This window comes from Rattus norvegicus, chromosome 15, assembly GCF_036323735.1.
Source record: "Rattus norvegicus strain BN/NHsdMcwi chromosome 15, GRCr8, whole genome shotgun sequence".
NCBI classification, from domain to species: Eukaryota; Metazoa; Chordata; class Mammalia; order Rodentia; family Muridae; genus Rattus; species Rattus norvegicus.
In genome coordinates this window covers 20,787,620-20,802,605 of record NC_086033.1, presented here as the reverse complement: position 1 = coordinate 20,802,605, position 14,986 = coordinate 20,787,620, and the positions used below count along the sequence as shown (strand labels likewise).

At 43.6% G+C, this 14,986-nt stretch overlaps 1 protein-coding gene across 1 annotated transcript in view; it reads right to left on the bottom strand.

The window, feature by feature from the left end:
- Positions 1-14,578, bottom strand: part of Rps10l6 (ribosomal protein S10-like 6) — a 489,065-nt gene extending 474,487 nt beyond the window's left edge. Inside the window, exon 1 of the mRNA XM_039094067.2 lies at positions 13,721-14,578. Within this exon, the coding sequence (XP_038949995.1) occupies positions 13,729-14,253 (525 nt within the window). The 5' untranslated portion in view covers positions 14,254-14,578 and the 3' untranslated portion in view covers positions 13,721-13,728. The remainder of the gene's footprint in view (positions 1-13,720) is intronic.
- Positions 14,579-14,986: the final 408 nt, after the last annotated feature.

Sequence of the window (14,986 nt, the reverse complement as noted above, 5' to 3'; positions counted from 1 at the left end):
CGGGGGTCCTATTCTCAGTTCAGTGGTTTGCTGCTGGCATTCGCCTCTGTGTTTGCTGTATTCTGGCTGTGTCTCTCAGGAGAGATCTACATCCGGCTCCTGTTGGTCTGCACTTCTTTGCTTCATCCATCTTGTCTAATTGGGTGGCTGTATATGTATGGGCCACATATGGGGCAGGCTCTGAATGGGTGTTCCTTCAGTCTCTGTTTTAATCTTTGCCTCTGTATTCCCTGCCAAGGGTATTCTTGTTCCCCTTTTAAAGAAGGAGTGAAGCATTCACATTTTGATCATCTGTCTTGAGTTTCATTTGTTCTAGGTGTCTAGGGTAATTCAAGCATTTGGCTAATAGCCACTTATCAATGAGTGCATACCATGTATGTCTTTCTGTGATTGGGTTAGCTCACTCAGGATGATATTTTCCAGTTCCAACCATTTGCCTACGAATTTCATAAAGTCATTGTTTTTGATAGCTGAGTAATATTCCATTGTGTAGATGTACCACATTTTCTGTATCCATTCCTCTGTTGAAGGGCATCTGGGTTCTTTCCAGCTTCTGGCTATTATAAATAAGGCTGCGATGAACATAGTGGAGCACGTGTCTTTTTTATATGTTGGGGCATCTTTTGGGTATATGCCCAAGAGAGGTATAGCTGGATCCTCAGGCAGTTCAATGTCCAATTTTCTGAGGAACCTCCAGACTGATTTCCAGAATGGTTGTACCAGTCTGCAACCCCACCAACACTGGAGGAGTGTTCCTCTTTCTCCCCATCCTTGCCAGCATTTGCTGTCACCTGAGTTTTTGATCTTAGCCATTCTGACTGGTGTGAGGTGAAATCTCAGGGTTGTTTTGATTTGCATTTCCCTTATGACTAAAGATGTTGAACATTTCTTTAGGTGTTTCTCAGCCATTCGGCATTCCTCAGCTGTGAATTCTTTGTTTAGCTCTGAACCCCATTTTTAAATAGGGTTATTTGTCTCCCTGCGGTCTAACTTCTTGAGTTCTTTGTATATTTTGGATATAAGGCCTCTATCTGTTGTAGGATTGGTAAAGATCTTTTCCCAATCTGTTGGTTGCCGTTTTGTCCTAACCACAGTGTCCTTTGCCTTACAGAAGCTTTGCAGTTTTATGAGATCCCATTTGTCGATTCTTGATCTTAGAGCATAAGCCATTGGTGTTTTGTTCAGGAAATTTTTTCCAGTGCCCATGTGTTCCAGATGCTTCCCTAGTTTTTCTTCTATTAGTTTGAGTGTGTCTGGTTTGATGTGGAGGTCTTGATCCACTTGGACTTAAGCTTTGTACAGGGTGATAAGCATGGATCGATCTGCATTCTTCTACATATTGACCTCCAGTTGAACCAGCACCATTTGCTGAAAATGCTATCTTTTTTCCATTGCACGGTTTTGGCTCCTTTGTCAAAAATCAAGTGACCATAGGTGTGTGGGTTCATTTCTGGGTCTTCAATTCTATTCTATTGGTCTATCTGTCTGTCTCTGTACCAATACCATGCAGTTTTTATCACTATTGCTCTGTAATACTGCTTGAGTTCAGGGAGAGTGATTCCCCCTGAAGTCCTTTTATTATTGAGGATAGTTTTAGCTATTCTGGGTTTTTTGTTATTCCAGATGAATTTGCAAATTGATCTGTCTAACTCTTTGAAGAATTGGATTGGTATTTTGATGGGGATTGCATTGAATGTGTAGATCGCTTTTGGTAAAATGGCCATTTTTACTATATTGATCCTGCCAATCCATGAGCATGGGAGATCTTTCCATCTTCTAAGGTCTTCTTCAATTTCTTTCTTCAGTGTCTTGAAGTTCTTATTGTACAGATCTTTTACTTGCTTGGTTAAAGTCACACCAAGGTACTTTATATTATTTGGGTCTATTATGAAGGGTGTCGTTTCCCTAATTTCTCTCTTGGCTTGTTTCTCTTTTGTGTAGAGGAAGGCTACTGATTTATTTGAGTTAATTTTATACCCAGCCACTTTGCTGAAGTTGTTTATCAGTGTTAGTAGTTCTCTGGTGGAACTTTTGGGATCACTTAAATATACTATCATATCATCTGCAAATAGTGATATTTTGACTTCTTCTTTTCTGATCTGTATCCCCTTGACCTCCTTTTGTTGTCTGATTGCTCTGGCTAGAACTTCAAGAATTATATTGAATAAGTAGGGAGAGAGTGGGCAGCCTTGTCTAGTCCCTGATTTTAGTGGGATTGCTTCAAGTTTCTCTCCATTTAGTTTAATGTTAGCAACTGGTTTGCTGTATATGGCTTTTACTATGTTTAGGTATGGGCCTTGAATTCCTATTCTTTCCAGGACTTTTATCATGAAGGGGTGTTGAATTTTGTCAAATGCTTTCTCGGCATCTAATGAAATGATCATGTGGTTTTGACCTTTCAGTTTGTTTATATAATGGATCACGTTGATGGTTTTCCGTATATTAAACCATCCCTGCATGCCTGGGATGAAGCCTACTTGATCATGGTGGATGATTGTTTTGATGTGCTCTTGGATTCGGTTTGCCAGAATTTTATTGAGTATTTTTGCGTCGATATTCATAAGGGAAATTGGTCTGAAGTTCTCTTTCTTTGTTGGGTCTTTGTGTGGTTTAGGTATAAGAGTAATTGTGGCTTCGTAGAAGGTATTCGGTAGTGATCCATCTGTTTCAATTTTGTGGAATAGTTTGGCTAATATTGGTATGAGGTCTTCTATGAAGGTCTGATAGAATTCTGCACTAAACCCGTCTGGGCTCTTTTTGGTTGGGAGACCTTTAATGACTGCTTCTATTTCCTTAGGAGTTATGGGGTTGTTTAACTGGTTTATCTGTTCCTGATTTAACTTCGGTACCTGGTATCTGTCTAGGAAATTGTCCATTTCCTGCAGATTTTCAAGTTTTGTTGAATATAGGCTTTTATAGTAAGATCTGATGATTTTTTGAATTTCCTCTGAATCTGTAGTTATGTCTCCCTTTTCATTTATGATTTTGTTAATTTGGACACACTCTCTGTGTCCTCTCGTTAGTCTGGCTAAGGGTTTATCTATCTTGTTGATTTTCTCAAAGAACCAACTTTTGGTTCTGTTGATTCTTTCTATGGTCCTTTTTGTTTCTACTTGGTTGATTTCAGCTCTGAGTTTGATTATTTCCTGCCTTCTACTCCTCCTGGGTGTATTTGCTTCTTTTTGTTCTAGAGATTTTAGGTGTGCTGTCAAGCTGCTGACATATGCTCTCTCCTGTCTCTTTCTGCAGGCACTCAGCGCTATGAGTTTTCCTCTTATCACAGCTTTCATTGTGTCCCATAAGTTTGGGTATGTTGTACCTTCATTTTCATTAAATTCTAAAAAGTTTTTAATTTCTTTCTTTATTTCTTCCTTGACCAGGTTATCATTGAGTAGAGCATTGTTCAATTTCCACGTATATGTGGGCATTCTTCCCTTATTGTTATTGAAGACCAGTTTTTGGCCGTGGTGGTCCGATAGCATGTATGGGATTATTTCTATCTTTCTGTACCTGTTGAGGCCCGTTTTTTGACCAATTATATGGTCAATTTTGGAGAAAGTACCATGAGGAGCTGAGAAGAAGGTATATCCTTTTGCTTTAGGATAGAATGTTCTATAAATATCCATTAAGTCCATTTGGCTCATGACTTCTCTTAGTCTGTCTATGTCTCTGTTTAATTTCTGTTTCCATGATCTGTCCATTCATGAGAGTGGGGTGTTGAAATCTCTACTATTATTGTGTGAGGTGCAATGTGTGTTTTGAGCTTTAGTAAGGTTTCTTTTACGTATGTAGGTGCCCTTGTATTTGGGGCATAGATATTTAGGATTGAGAGTTCATCTTGGTGGATTTTTTCTTTGATGAATATGAAGTGTCCTTCCTTATCTTTTTTGATGACTTTTAGTTGAAAATTGATTTTATTTGGTATTTGAATGGCTACTCCAGCTTGCTTCTTCTGACCATTTGCTTGGAAAGTTGTTTTCCAGCCTTTCACTCTGAGGTAGTGTCTGTCTTTGTCTCTGAGGTGTGTTTCCTGTAGGCAGCAGAATGCAGGGTCCTTGTTGCGTATCCAGTTTGTTAATCTATGTCTTTTTATTGGGGAGTTGAGGCCATTGATGTTGAGAGATATTAAGGAATAGTGATTATTGCTTCCTGTTATATTCATATTTGGATGTGAGGTTATGTTTGTGTGCTTTTCTTCTCTTTGTTTTGTTGCCAAGACGATTAGTTTCTTGCTTCTTCTAGGGTATAGCTTGCCTCCTTATGTTGGGCTTTACCATTTATTATCCTTTGTAGTGCTGGATTTGTAGAAAGATATTGTATAAATTTGGTTTTGTCATGGAATATCTTGGTTTCTCCATCAATGTTAATTGAGAGTTTTGCAGGATACAGTAACCTGGGCTGGCATTTGTGTTCTCTTAGGGTCTGTATGACATCAGTCCAGGATCTTCTGGCCTTCATAGTTTCTGGCGAAAAGTCTGGTGTGATTCTGATAGGTCTACCTTTATATGTTACTTGACCTTTTTCCCTTACTGCTTTTAATATTCTTTCTTTATTTTGTGCGTTTGGTGTTTTGACTATTATGTGATGGGAGGTGTTTCTTTTCTGGTCCAATCTATTTGGAGTTCTGTAGGCTTCTTGTATGCCTATGGGTATCTCTTTTTTTAGTTTAGGGTAGTTTTCTTCTATGATTTTGTTGAAGATATTTACTGGTCCTTTGAGCTGGGAGTCTTCACTCTCTTCTATACCTATTATCCTTAGGTTTGATCTTCTCATTGAGTCCTGGATTTCCTGTATGTTTTGGACCAGTAGCTTTTTCCGCTTTACATTATCTTTGACAGTTGAGTCAATGATTTCTATGGAATCTTCTGCTCCTGAGATTCTCTCTTCCATCTCTTGTATTCTGTTGGTGAAGCTTGTATCTACAGCTCCTTGTCTCTTCTTTTGGTTTTCTATATCCAGCGTTGTTTCCATGTGTTCTTTCTTGATTGCTTCTATTTCCATTTTTAATTCCTTCAACTGTTTGATTGTGTTTTCCTGGAATTCTTTCAGGGATTTTTGTGTCTCCTCTCTATGGGCTTCTACTTGTTTATTTATGTTTTCCTGGAATTCTTTCAGGCATTTTTGCGATTCCTCTCTGTAGGCTTCTACTTGTTTATTAATGTTTTCCTGTGTTTCTCTAAGGGAGTTCTTCACGTCTTTCTTGAAGTCCTCCAGCATCATGATCAAATGTGATTTTGAAACTATATCTTGCTTTTCTGGTGTGTTTGGATATTCCATGTTTTTTTGATGGGAGAATTGGGCTCCGATGGTGCCATGTAGTCTTGGTTTCTGTTGCTTGGGTTCCTGCGCTTGCCTCTCGCCATCAGATTATCTCTAGTGTTACTTTGTTCTGCTATTTCTGACAGTGGCTAGACTGTCCTATAAGCCTGTGTGTCAGGAGTGCTGTAGGCCTGTTTTCCTGTTTTCTTTCAGCCAGTTATGGGGACAGAGTGTTCTGCTTTCGGGCGTGTAGTTTTTCCTCTCTACAGGTCTTCAGCTGTTCCTGTGGGCCTTGTGTCTTGAGTTCACCAGGCAGGTCACTTGCAGCAGAAAAGTTGGTCTTACCTGTGGTCCTGAGGCTCAAGTTCGCTCGCGGGGTGCTGCCCACGAGCTCTCTGTGGCGGCAGCAACCAGGAAGATCTGCGCCGCCGTTTCCGGGAGCTTCAGTGCACCAGGGTTCCAGATGGCGTTTGGTGTTTTCCTCTGGCGTCAGAGATGTGTGCAGAGTGTAGTCTCTTCTGGTTTCCCAGGCGTGTCTGCCTCTCTGAAGGTTTAGCTCTCCCTCCCACGGGATTTGGGTGCAGAGAACTGTTTATCCGGTCTGTTCCTTCAGGTCCCGGCCGTGTCTCAGGCAGGGGTCCTGCCGCTCCTGGGCCCTCCTCTACGGGAACCCAGAGGCCATATACTTTTTCCTCTTGGGCCAGGGATGTGGGCAGGGGTGGGCAGTGTTGGTGGTCTCCTCCGCTCTGCAGCCTCAGGAGTGCCCACCTGACCAGGCGTTGAAGTCTCTGTCCCACGGGGTCTGGGAGCAGAGAGCTGCTGCGGGCCGGGATCCGCAGGTGTGGGACTCCCGGTAAACACAGGAAGTGCCTGGTCCTAGAGGAATTCTGCCTCTGTGTGTCCCGAGTTTACCAGGCAGGTCTCTTGCAGCAGAAAAGTTGGTCTTACCTATGGTTCCGAGGCTCAAGTTTGCTCGCGGGGTGCTGCCTATGAGCTCTCTGTGGCGGCAGCAACCAGGAAGCATGTGTGTGTATTTATGTGTGTGTTTGTGTGTGTATTTGTGTATGTGTGTGTGGGTGTGCGTATACATAGGATCATGTATACATGCATGTGGAAATCAGAGGTCAATGCCATTTGTCTTTGACAGTCACTCTCCATCTATTTCTGACATAGGATCTCTTACTGAACTTGAAGCTCACCAATTTGGTACGACTATCTGCCCGGTGAGCTTCAGGGGCCTTCTGTCTCTGCCTGACCCCACCCCAACCTAAGTCAGGGTTACGGATGCTCACTAACCATTTATTTTTAATTTATTTTTTTTTTAATTTACTCACTTTACATCCTGCTCAGTGCCCCTTCCAGTCACCCCTTCCCACAACCCTTCCCCGATACCCTCCATTCTCCTCTGAGCATGTGAGTCCCCCTGGGTATCTCCTCCATCCTGGCACTTTAAGTCTCTGTGAGGCTAGGTGCTTTCTTTCCCACTGAGGCAAGACAAGGCAGCCTAGCTATAACATATCCTGTGCCCAGGCAACAGCTTTTGGGATAGCCCCCGTTTCAATTGTTCAGGGCCCATGAATGTCAAGCCACACATCTACCTCATATGAGTGGGGAGGCCTAGGTCTTTGGTTGGTGGTTCAGACTCTGAGAGCCCCAAGGGTCCAGGTTAGTTGGACCAGACTCTGTTGGTCTTCCCGTGGAGTTCCTATCCCCTTCAGGGCCCACAATCCTTCCTCCTGTTCTTCCATAAAGAGTCCCCAAGCTCTATCCACTGTTCAGCTCTGGGTGTCTGTATCTGTCTTAGTCAGCTGTTGGGTGAAGCCTCTCAGAGAACAGCTGGCTCCTGTCTGCAAGCATAACAGAGTATTATTAATAGTGTTAGGGATTGGCGCTTGCCCATGGGATGGGTCTCAAGTTGGGCTGGTTATTGGTTGGCCATTCCCTCTGTCTCTGCTCCCTCCCCTCTTCCTGCATATATTGTTGACAGGATAAATTTTGGGTTAGAAGTTTTGTGGGTGGGTTGCAAACCTACTTTTCTATAGCAGCAGTTTTCAACCTGTGGGGTCACGACTCTATCGGGGTCAAACAACCCTTTCACAGGGGTTATATATTAGATATCCTGCATATCAGATATTCATATTATGACTCCTAATAGTAGCAAAATTACAGTTATGAAGTAGTAAAGGAAATGATTTTGTGATTGGGGTCACCACAACATGAGGAACTGTATTAAAGTGTTGCAGCGTTAGGAAAGTTTAGAACTGCTGTTTTACAGGGTGCAAGGGATCAAGGCCTCATGCCAGCATCGAGAGCATCATGGAGTCATCTCTCCAATGCCTGTGGGCCTTTCTTATCTTCCACCAGAGCCCAGTGCACTTTCCTGCCCTGCCTCAGCCCTACCCTCTGAGGTTCGGTTTGTGTGCTGTAGGGCAGTGTGCAAGAATGGGAAAACCAAGCCTTTCCTCACAAGACGCCACGGAGCCCCTCCCAACCTCTGCTCGCTTCTTCCGGGATGTGGTCCTGCTCTCCTATCGTCCTCTCCAGCATAGAATGCTCCGCAGGATCCTCTCACTGCCAAGTGCTGCAGTTCCCTATGCCACTGCTCTGGTTCTGCCCCGGCTGATTCTAAGGAAACCTAATGTGGCCCCAAAGCAACCACACCTTTGTCACAACTCATTTTGTACTGTAAGCTATTAAAGCAGAATTGTTTTATAGCCCGGCATTTTCCCGTCACGAGCCTAAATTTAGAACCTCATAGTATTTCTCTCAGTAATTGTTTCGACTTTTTCCTGAGTGATCTGCTGGCACACCAGGCTGTGAGTTTCTGTTGTTTGTGCTAATCAATTACATGTAATCTGTTTGTACAGTATTTTCTTCCGTATCAGAAAGAAGAAAGGGCTGGAGAGATGACTCAGTGGTTAAGAGAGTGGCTGCTCTTCAAGAGGTCGTGAGTTCATTTCCTAGGAACCACATGGTGGCTCACAACCATCTGTAATGGGATCTGATGCTCTCTTCTGGTGTGTCTGAAGACAGCAGCAGTGCACTCACATACATAAAACACATAAATCTTTTAAAAGGAAAGAAAGAAAACAAAAATATAAAACAAGCAAGCAAGCAAACACCCCATCCCCCCAAAACCATTGCCTCAGACAGGGCTACAGTTTTTCAAATCAGCCTTTTATTTTTTTTCAAAATCAGTAATCGACACTCCCTTGATGTAGAACTCCATCAATTGCAATCCCAACTAAGTACTAAGTACTTAGTACTTAGTACTAAGTAAAGACTACCTTTACCATTTTATCTATGATAATACCATGCAAAAGTTTATAAAATTCAAGGCTTAGAATATTTAACATGTAATACTGATTTTGAAACTGTTTTGAGAGAATGTTATTAAAGTATCTTAAAGATCTTTAATGTTTAAAACATTTAAATCAATTTTCTGGTTTTGAAAGCTGTGGAGGGTTAGCCTAGGCTGGCTCCCAGGGGTCAGTGATTTCTACATCCTGTCAAGAAAAGGCATCACCCACTGACAGAGAGGTTTCTCACCAAAGCAGGAGAGGTGGGAAACGCTTAGAGAGACTGCGAATGAAAGCAGACTGGTCCAGTTGTGGCAAGGGACTCTCAACTGAATTGACCTTATTAAAGCCCACAGAGAGTAGATTTACTGGGATTGACACTTGGCTCCTCCACTGGGAAGTTAGATTCTCACAATGAATCCTACACACTTTTGGTCTCATCTCTCTCCATCTAGTTTGGGATGAGTTACTGTGGCCTTGAGGGAAATCTCATGCCTCCTCTTGGCAAACCAGCTCACCTGTATTCGTCTCAGGCTTCTCAAACTCGGGAGGTAGGCGCTGCTCTTCTTCCAGAGCCATTTCTCTTTGCATCGTTTAAACTGTTCGCTGCTTAGCTTGATTAAAATTTGCCCAAGTCTTTTCCTTGCAGAGGCCTTCTCTATCCCACAGGAATCAGTGATTTCCACCCAAGTCCATCCCCTTTTCTTGGTTCATTGTTTCTTATATTGCCTCTTAGTACCTGATATCACAGGCCTCCCTCTTTGTTCATTCTTTCTGATGTGTCTTAGTGCAATGCATGCCGACGAAGGGCAAAAACCTCACCCGTTTTTCTTGTACCTTTCCCAGTCTCTAAAACAGTGTCTACTCTGTGCTAGATGCTCAGTAAAAATTAGTTCAAAGAATAATACAGTTAATGAATGGCTGCACTAGGAAAGATGGGAAGGGGCCTCTCCAGAAGGCTCCTGGTGAGCTGTGCTGAGAGCTTTGTTTCCTCCCCTAACAATAAGGGAGTTTAAGTGAAGGAGTTAGAGTAGGTCAGCTTAATCTTTAGACGGATGCTTCTCCCTACAGTGTGGAGCCTCTGACACAGAGCCAGAACAGGCCAGTTCAACAGATTTTCAATCATAAGTGAGATCCAAAGCTAGGATCATTGGTTACACCAGTACAGAGGAAGGGTGGGTCAGAAAAATGTAGGAGGTGAAAACTTAAAAAATGGAAGGATTGATGGGGAGAAGGGCGAAAATACTGCTTAAGTAAATCGCTGAGTTCCTTGGGTAGCATTGAGGCAAGGGAGGGCCTGGACATGCTGTCTGGTCATCACTTGAACAGAGTCTGAGACACAGAAGGGAAGTTAGGGGCCAGATGCGGATTCAGAGTCATTAGAAAACAGGAAGTAGCTAAAACCATGAGGAAGGAGAGGGTCTCAGGCAAAAGGGCACAGAATCTTTATGTATTTCTACCACGTTTGTTGAAAGTCAGACAATGCATGTGATTCTTGGTATTCCTTACAGATAATATTTTTTGTTAATTAATTGCATTTTCATATAAAACCCCGTGCAATCACAGATGGGATCTCTCGCCAACGAATACTTCCGATGGAAATGGAAGTAACTCGGAAGAAAAGAGCTGCGTAACTCCAGAAAAACGTCATCTCAAAATGACAAACTTCTGTCCAAAAAGAAAAAAAGTCGCAGTGTGATTTCTCCCAGTTATGTTGCTAACCGTTCAGCGTTCTTCATACCTAAAAGCACAGTTGTGCTGTGGTTATGTGAGTTAAGGTCATTTAGACGTTTCTTTCTCAAAGTGTTTACTTTGAGGCATCATGGAACAGGTTACAGGTACACTCGGAAAAGGCGGGAACGGCCACTGCCGAGTGAAGACAATCCAATGGCAAATCACTGGTGTCTGCCAGCCGACAGACAGCTCCCGTTCTGGAAATGCGGCCTGCAGGGCTGAAAGGAAGCTTAATGAAGATTGTCTTTCTCCTCCCCTCCTCCCCCGTCAGCAGAACCCATATGCATTTCTTCCTCATTCTCCTAGCCCTTCTCTAGGCCAGTTGTGTTCTCATGGGCCTCAGGAACTTCCCGTTCTCCATCCTTTCACCCACATACTAGTGAGCAAAGGCATTTCTCACCTATATCAGTTTAAATCTGTGCTGTAGGCAAGCCCAGGCCTCAGCAATGACCACGGCGTTGCTCGGCGTGCACACAGCTCGCTGTATGTTGGCCAGCCCTCTGCTACAATAGAAGGCTCGTAATTAATGTCAACACAGAAGCCGGTGAGTCACAAGTACACAACATGGGTGATGTATTTGGTCTTGATGGCAGCGATAGAAACAGCGATATCTTTGGGAACCGCATCATCGTGGTACAATAGGCAGCTAGTCATGCATTTACCACAGTGAGGGTTAAGGCTCATCTGGTTGGTTGTCTCAAAGTAAGTACTTGTAACTTTCTTGCAGGAAACTGCTCATGGTCAGCTTTTTAAACAGAGGTGACAGGGACGTCTGTGCTTGGGATGTGGGGATAGGCCAATAGGTTGGCCTAGAAATTCTTGAGATCAGCATTCAGGAAGAAGTAATGGCGAATGACATAATCTAGTTAAAAGGACAGTTAAGGTTAGTGTAGTTCAGACATTCAAGATTGAGGTGTCTATGACAAAGATTCTAGATGGCCTCATTGTCCACCATCAAGACACAGACAGTGCTCCAGGACGGTGTGGCAGTGAGATAGGAGTTGTGGGACTCATACATGACTGTGGAACTGGATAAACAGGGACCGTCAACTTGGGCTTTTTGATGTAACCAAGAGAGAGACATTTTACAAGTAGAGATATGAACCCAGAGTCAGTTCCCCCATCAGAGCTCTAGAAAACTAAAAAGGTCCCGAAGACCTCTGCACTGGCCATTTAGTTTATGAATTCAACCGATGATCTCATCAATGATGTCATCTCTAGGATGGTCACTGGGGCACCAATCTCCTTGTCAGCAGCACAGTGCCTGGGGCATAGTCGTTAGAAGCATCTTGCTTCCCTGTGATGAGCTGATCTGTGCGGATGACCACTGTTCTTAGCTCCATAACACTGCTCTGGGCACAGGCTTCCCAGTGCTCACCTCACCGAACAAGGTGCTGAAAAGTCCTCTCTTCCTAGTGGTCTTATTTTTTGACATCTGGTCATTCAGTTAGACACCATGTTCTAGGCAGTAGCAATCCCAGAAGGCATTGCCAATCGGGGAGCCAGCCTGGCCAATGTGGATGGAGATGTATTCACACATGGTAGCTACAGGTTAGGAGGTGAAGCTAGACACAAGATGCTGGTTATCATTCCCAACAGACTAAGAATCAGGGCGAGTAATACACTGGTTCTAATATTTTTCAAAAAAGGCAAAAGCCTTTGTTTTTATTCTTATATACAGTCACCTATAATTTACAAGAGACTAAAGTAATCTTAACAATATTTATTATCATTTTCTTTAAGAGACAGGATCTTACCATGTTCCCAGGCTAGTCTCAAAGTCCTAGGCTTAAACTATTTTCCTCCTCTCCAGATAGACGGGTCCATGGGCTCACAAGTGTTAATGTTACTTACCTTGTACCTCACCTAATGCCAGGACCTCTGTACAGACTGTCTCCTCATAGCCTTTTGAGGAAAAGTTAGGCTTCTAACAGAGGAGAGACTGAACTCAGGGGTGACACAACACCACAGATTTGGTACAATTCATCAAGATCCAGAATCCATATTAGAGGTCATCTTGCTCCCTGAAAAAAATGTGTTTCGAGCTAGGCTGTCATTTCTCACTGTGTATCCCGGGGTGGCCTTAAACTCCTGAGTGCTGGGATTACATGTGTGTGGCACCGTGACTAGCAGACATGCTTCTGACGGCCATGTGTTGCCCTGCCAGTTCCTTTACCTTGTGTGTTGCTTGATTTCTCTGTATCCCATCTTGCCTTTCCAGTCAGCGGGTGACCTATATGAGATCAAATCTTGTGACTCATTCCTTATGACATTTTCTAAACACACGGAAAGCTGCAGCCTCAAAAGATGAATCCACTGCTTGAATTAAATAAAAAATTCAAACTCACAGATCTAGTATCTCTACTTGTCCTCTCCCCAGGGTTAGGTATGTGCTACTTTAACAAAAGACTGAGGAAGAATGGCTGATTCCTTATTTCTCAGTTTTCAAAAAAAAAAAAAAAAGTAGACTCCCTTCTACCTAGAATGACCTCAATATACCTTTATTTGATTGTAAGCGTGTGAATACCATTGTATCATGTGCCTGGCTACCACTATTTGCTAACCACTCATCGCTCATGTCCAACTATCTATCTGAGAAGTACTAATCATTTGCTCTGTGTAATTGAAATAATTTATAACTTATTTTATTTCTCATTGGAAAGTTCTAAAAGCCATATCTAGCCCATAACCACCTTCCTGTTTGGGGTTTATGGCTTCTGAAGAAAAATAACATGTTATTTTGGTTAGCTTGGTGCATTCCTTTCTTTGATTCTGCATCATGTGGCTTTATCACATGTCCAAACCAAAGGTCAAAAGAAGTTAACTAGTACAAAGTGGTCTGGGATAGAAAACAATACTAAATGTGTTATTACTTGACATTTAATTCTTAAATGTAGTTGATTTAATGCACAGGTAAATGTAATCAATGTAGTAATAAAGAATATTATAAAATACAAATTTGTAGTCATTGACTGTTTATTAAATTAAAATTTATTATGTAAGTAGCCTAACCTTCTTAGACAATGATATTCCATTCATTTAATGAATAAAGCAATATTTATGCATTGTCTCATTGTGAGATATTAAGAGGATAAAAACTTAATCCAACTATGGAATTTAGAGATGATGATGATGATGACGATGATGATTGTAATAATGTGTTTTATACTTAAAAATTCTGAGAAAGCAGACCCTAAATATTCTGACCATCTTCTCCTGTGGGAGGTGACTAGAATTAGATGAGGCCATCAGAATGGAGTGTCCATGATTTAATCCTGATGGCTTTTTATGATGAAGAAGAGGCCATACAAGACACGTATTCAAGCTTGCTCCCAGTCTCTCACTCTAGGTACTCTGCATTGTCTCAGCACATTACCAGCAAGCCATCGCCCGTGTGGTCCTTTTTTTTTTTTTTTTTTTTTTCCCACATTTTTCTTTAAAGTTTATTCAAGACAACATAATCTCCAACTTCACGTTCACGACCGAAACCCCCTCTAAACTGGAACTCCGTTGTTGCCGTTGTGGAGCCAGCCCCAGCCTCAGCTTTCTTGTCAGCTCCAGGGGGCACAGCGTTCCTTCTGTAGGTGTCTCTGTCTGCCTCCCCTCTTGTGAATCTTGCAGGCCGCTCACCCTCTGGACCTTTGGGCCGAGGCCTGCCAGTCTCGGGACGGCTGCGGCGCAGGGTGGCGGGCACGATCTCCGGAGGTAGGTGCAGGTAATCTCGGAGGTATTGGATGCCCTCATTCGTGAGGTACCAGTAGAAATGTCTCCAAGCAAACTGCTCCTTCACGTAGCCTCGAGACTTGAGAGACTGCATGGCCTTCATGACGTGAAGGTTGGGAACGTTCTTGTCTGCCAGCTCGGGGTGTTTGGGCATGTGGACGTCTTTTTTGGCAACCATCACCCCTTCCTTAAAAAGGAGTTCATAGATGGCAATCCGGTTCTTCTTGGGCATCAACATCTAGAGCAAAACTGGGGGGTTCTTCCTTAAGAAATACAGGAATGACGCCGAAAAGGGGTCCCACTTCCCGCGGAGGGAGCACTAGGGCAAAGGGCTTAGTGCTCCCCTGAAACTCCTCACCAAAGATAACGCTTAGAGACTGGAGGGGGGCAGGAAAGGGCGAAGGGGCCTGCGGCGAAAGGAACACACGCAGGCGGGCGCTGAATCCCGAACCCGGGCGCTTCCCGCCACACGTGGCCTTCAAACTCCGCTCCTCCATCCGCCGCCATCGGGACGCCGGTGCCCGTCAGCAGAGTGCCTGGGTCCCAGAGCTGCGCCCCCCCCCAAGCCCCCTGGCAATGGTGCGACCAGCTGGAGTGGAGGACGAGAACGGCCTCCGCCTCCCCCCGGGCCCGCCATGGCAGTGCCGCCCGTGTGGTCCTTAATCATGGACCCCAGAACCATGAGCCCAAATAAACCCCATCTTTTAAAAACAACAATAAAAGCTAGCAGGTTTGTGATATAGTTTCAAGAAGGAAATAATTGACCTGGAAAGTGAAGAATGAGTAGGTGGGGTACACGGTGTGTGGTCATACATCTACTGAAGGGAAGCTGTGAGCGTAAAGGTGATCAAGAACCTGGGAGGTCGAGGTGGTGAGAGGAGGTCAGCATAACTCAGGTCAGAGATTTAGAGATGCTGGTTGGAGGTGAGACTGGCAGAATGGGCAGGGGCAGGAATGTACAGAGGCCAGCG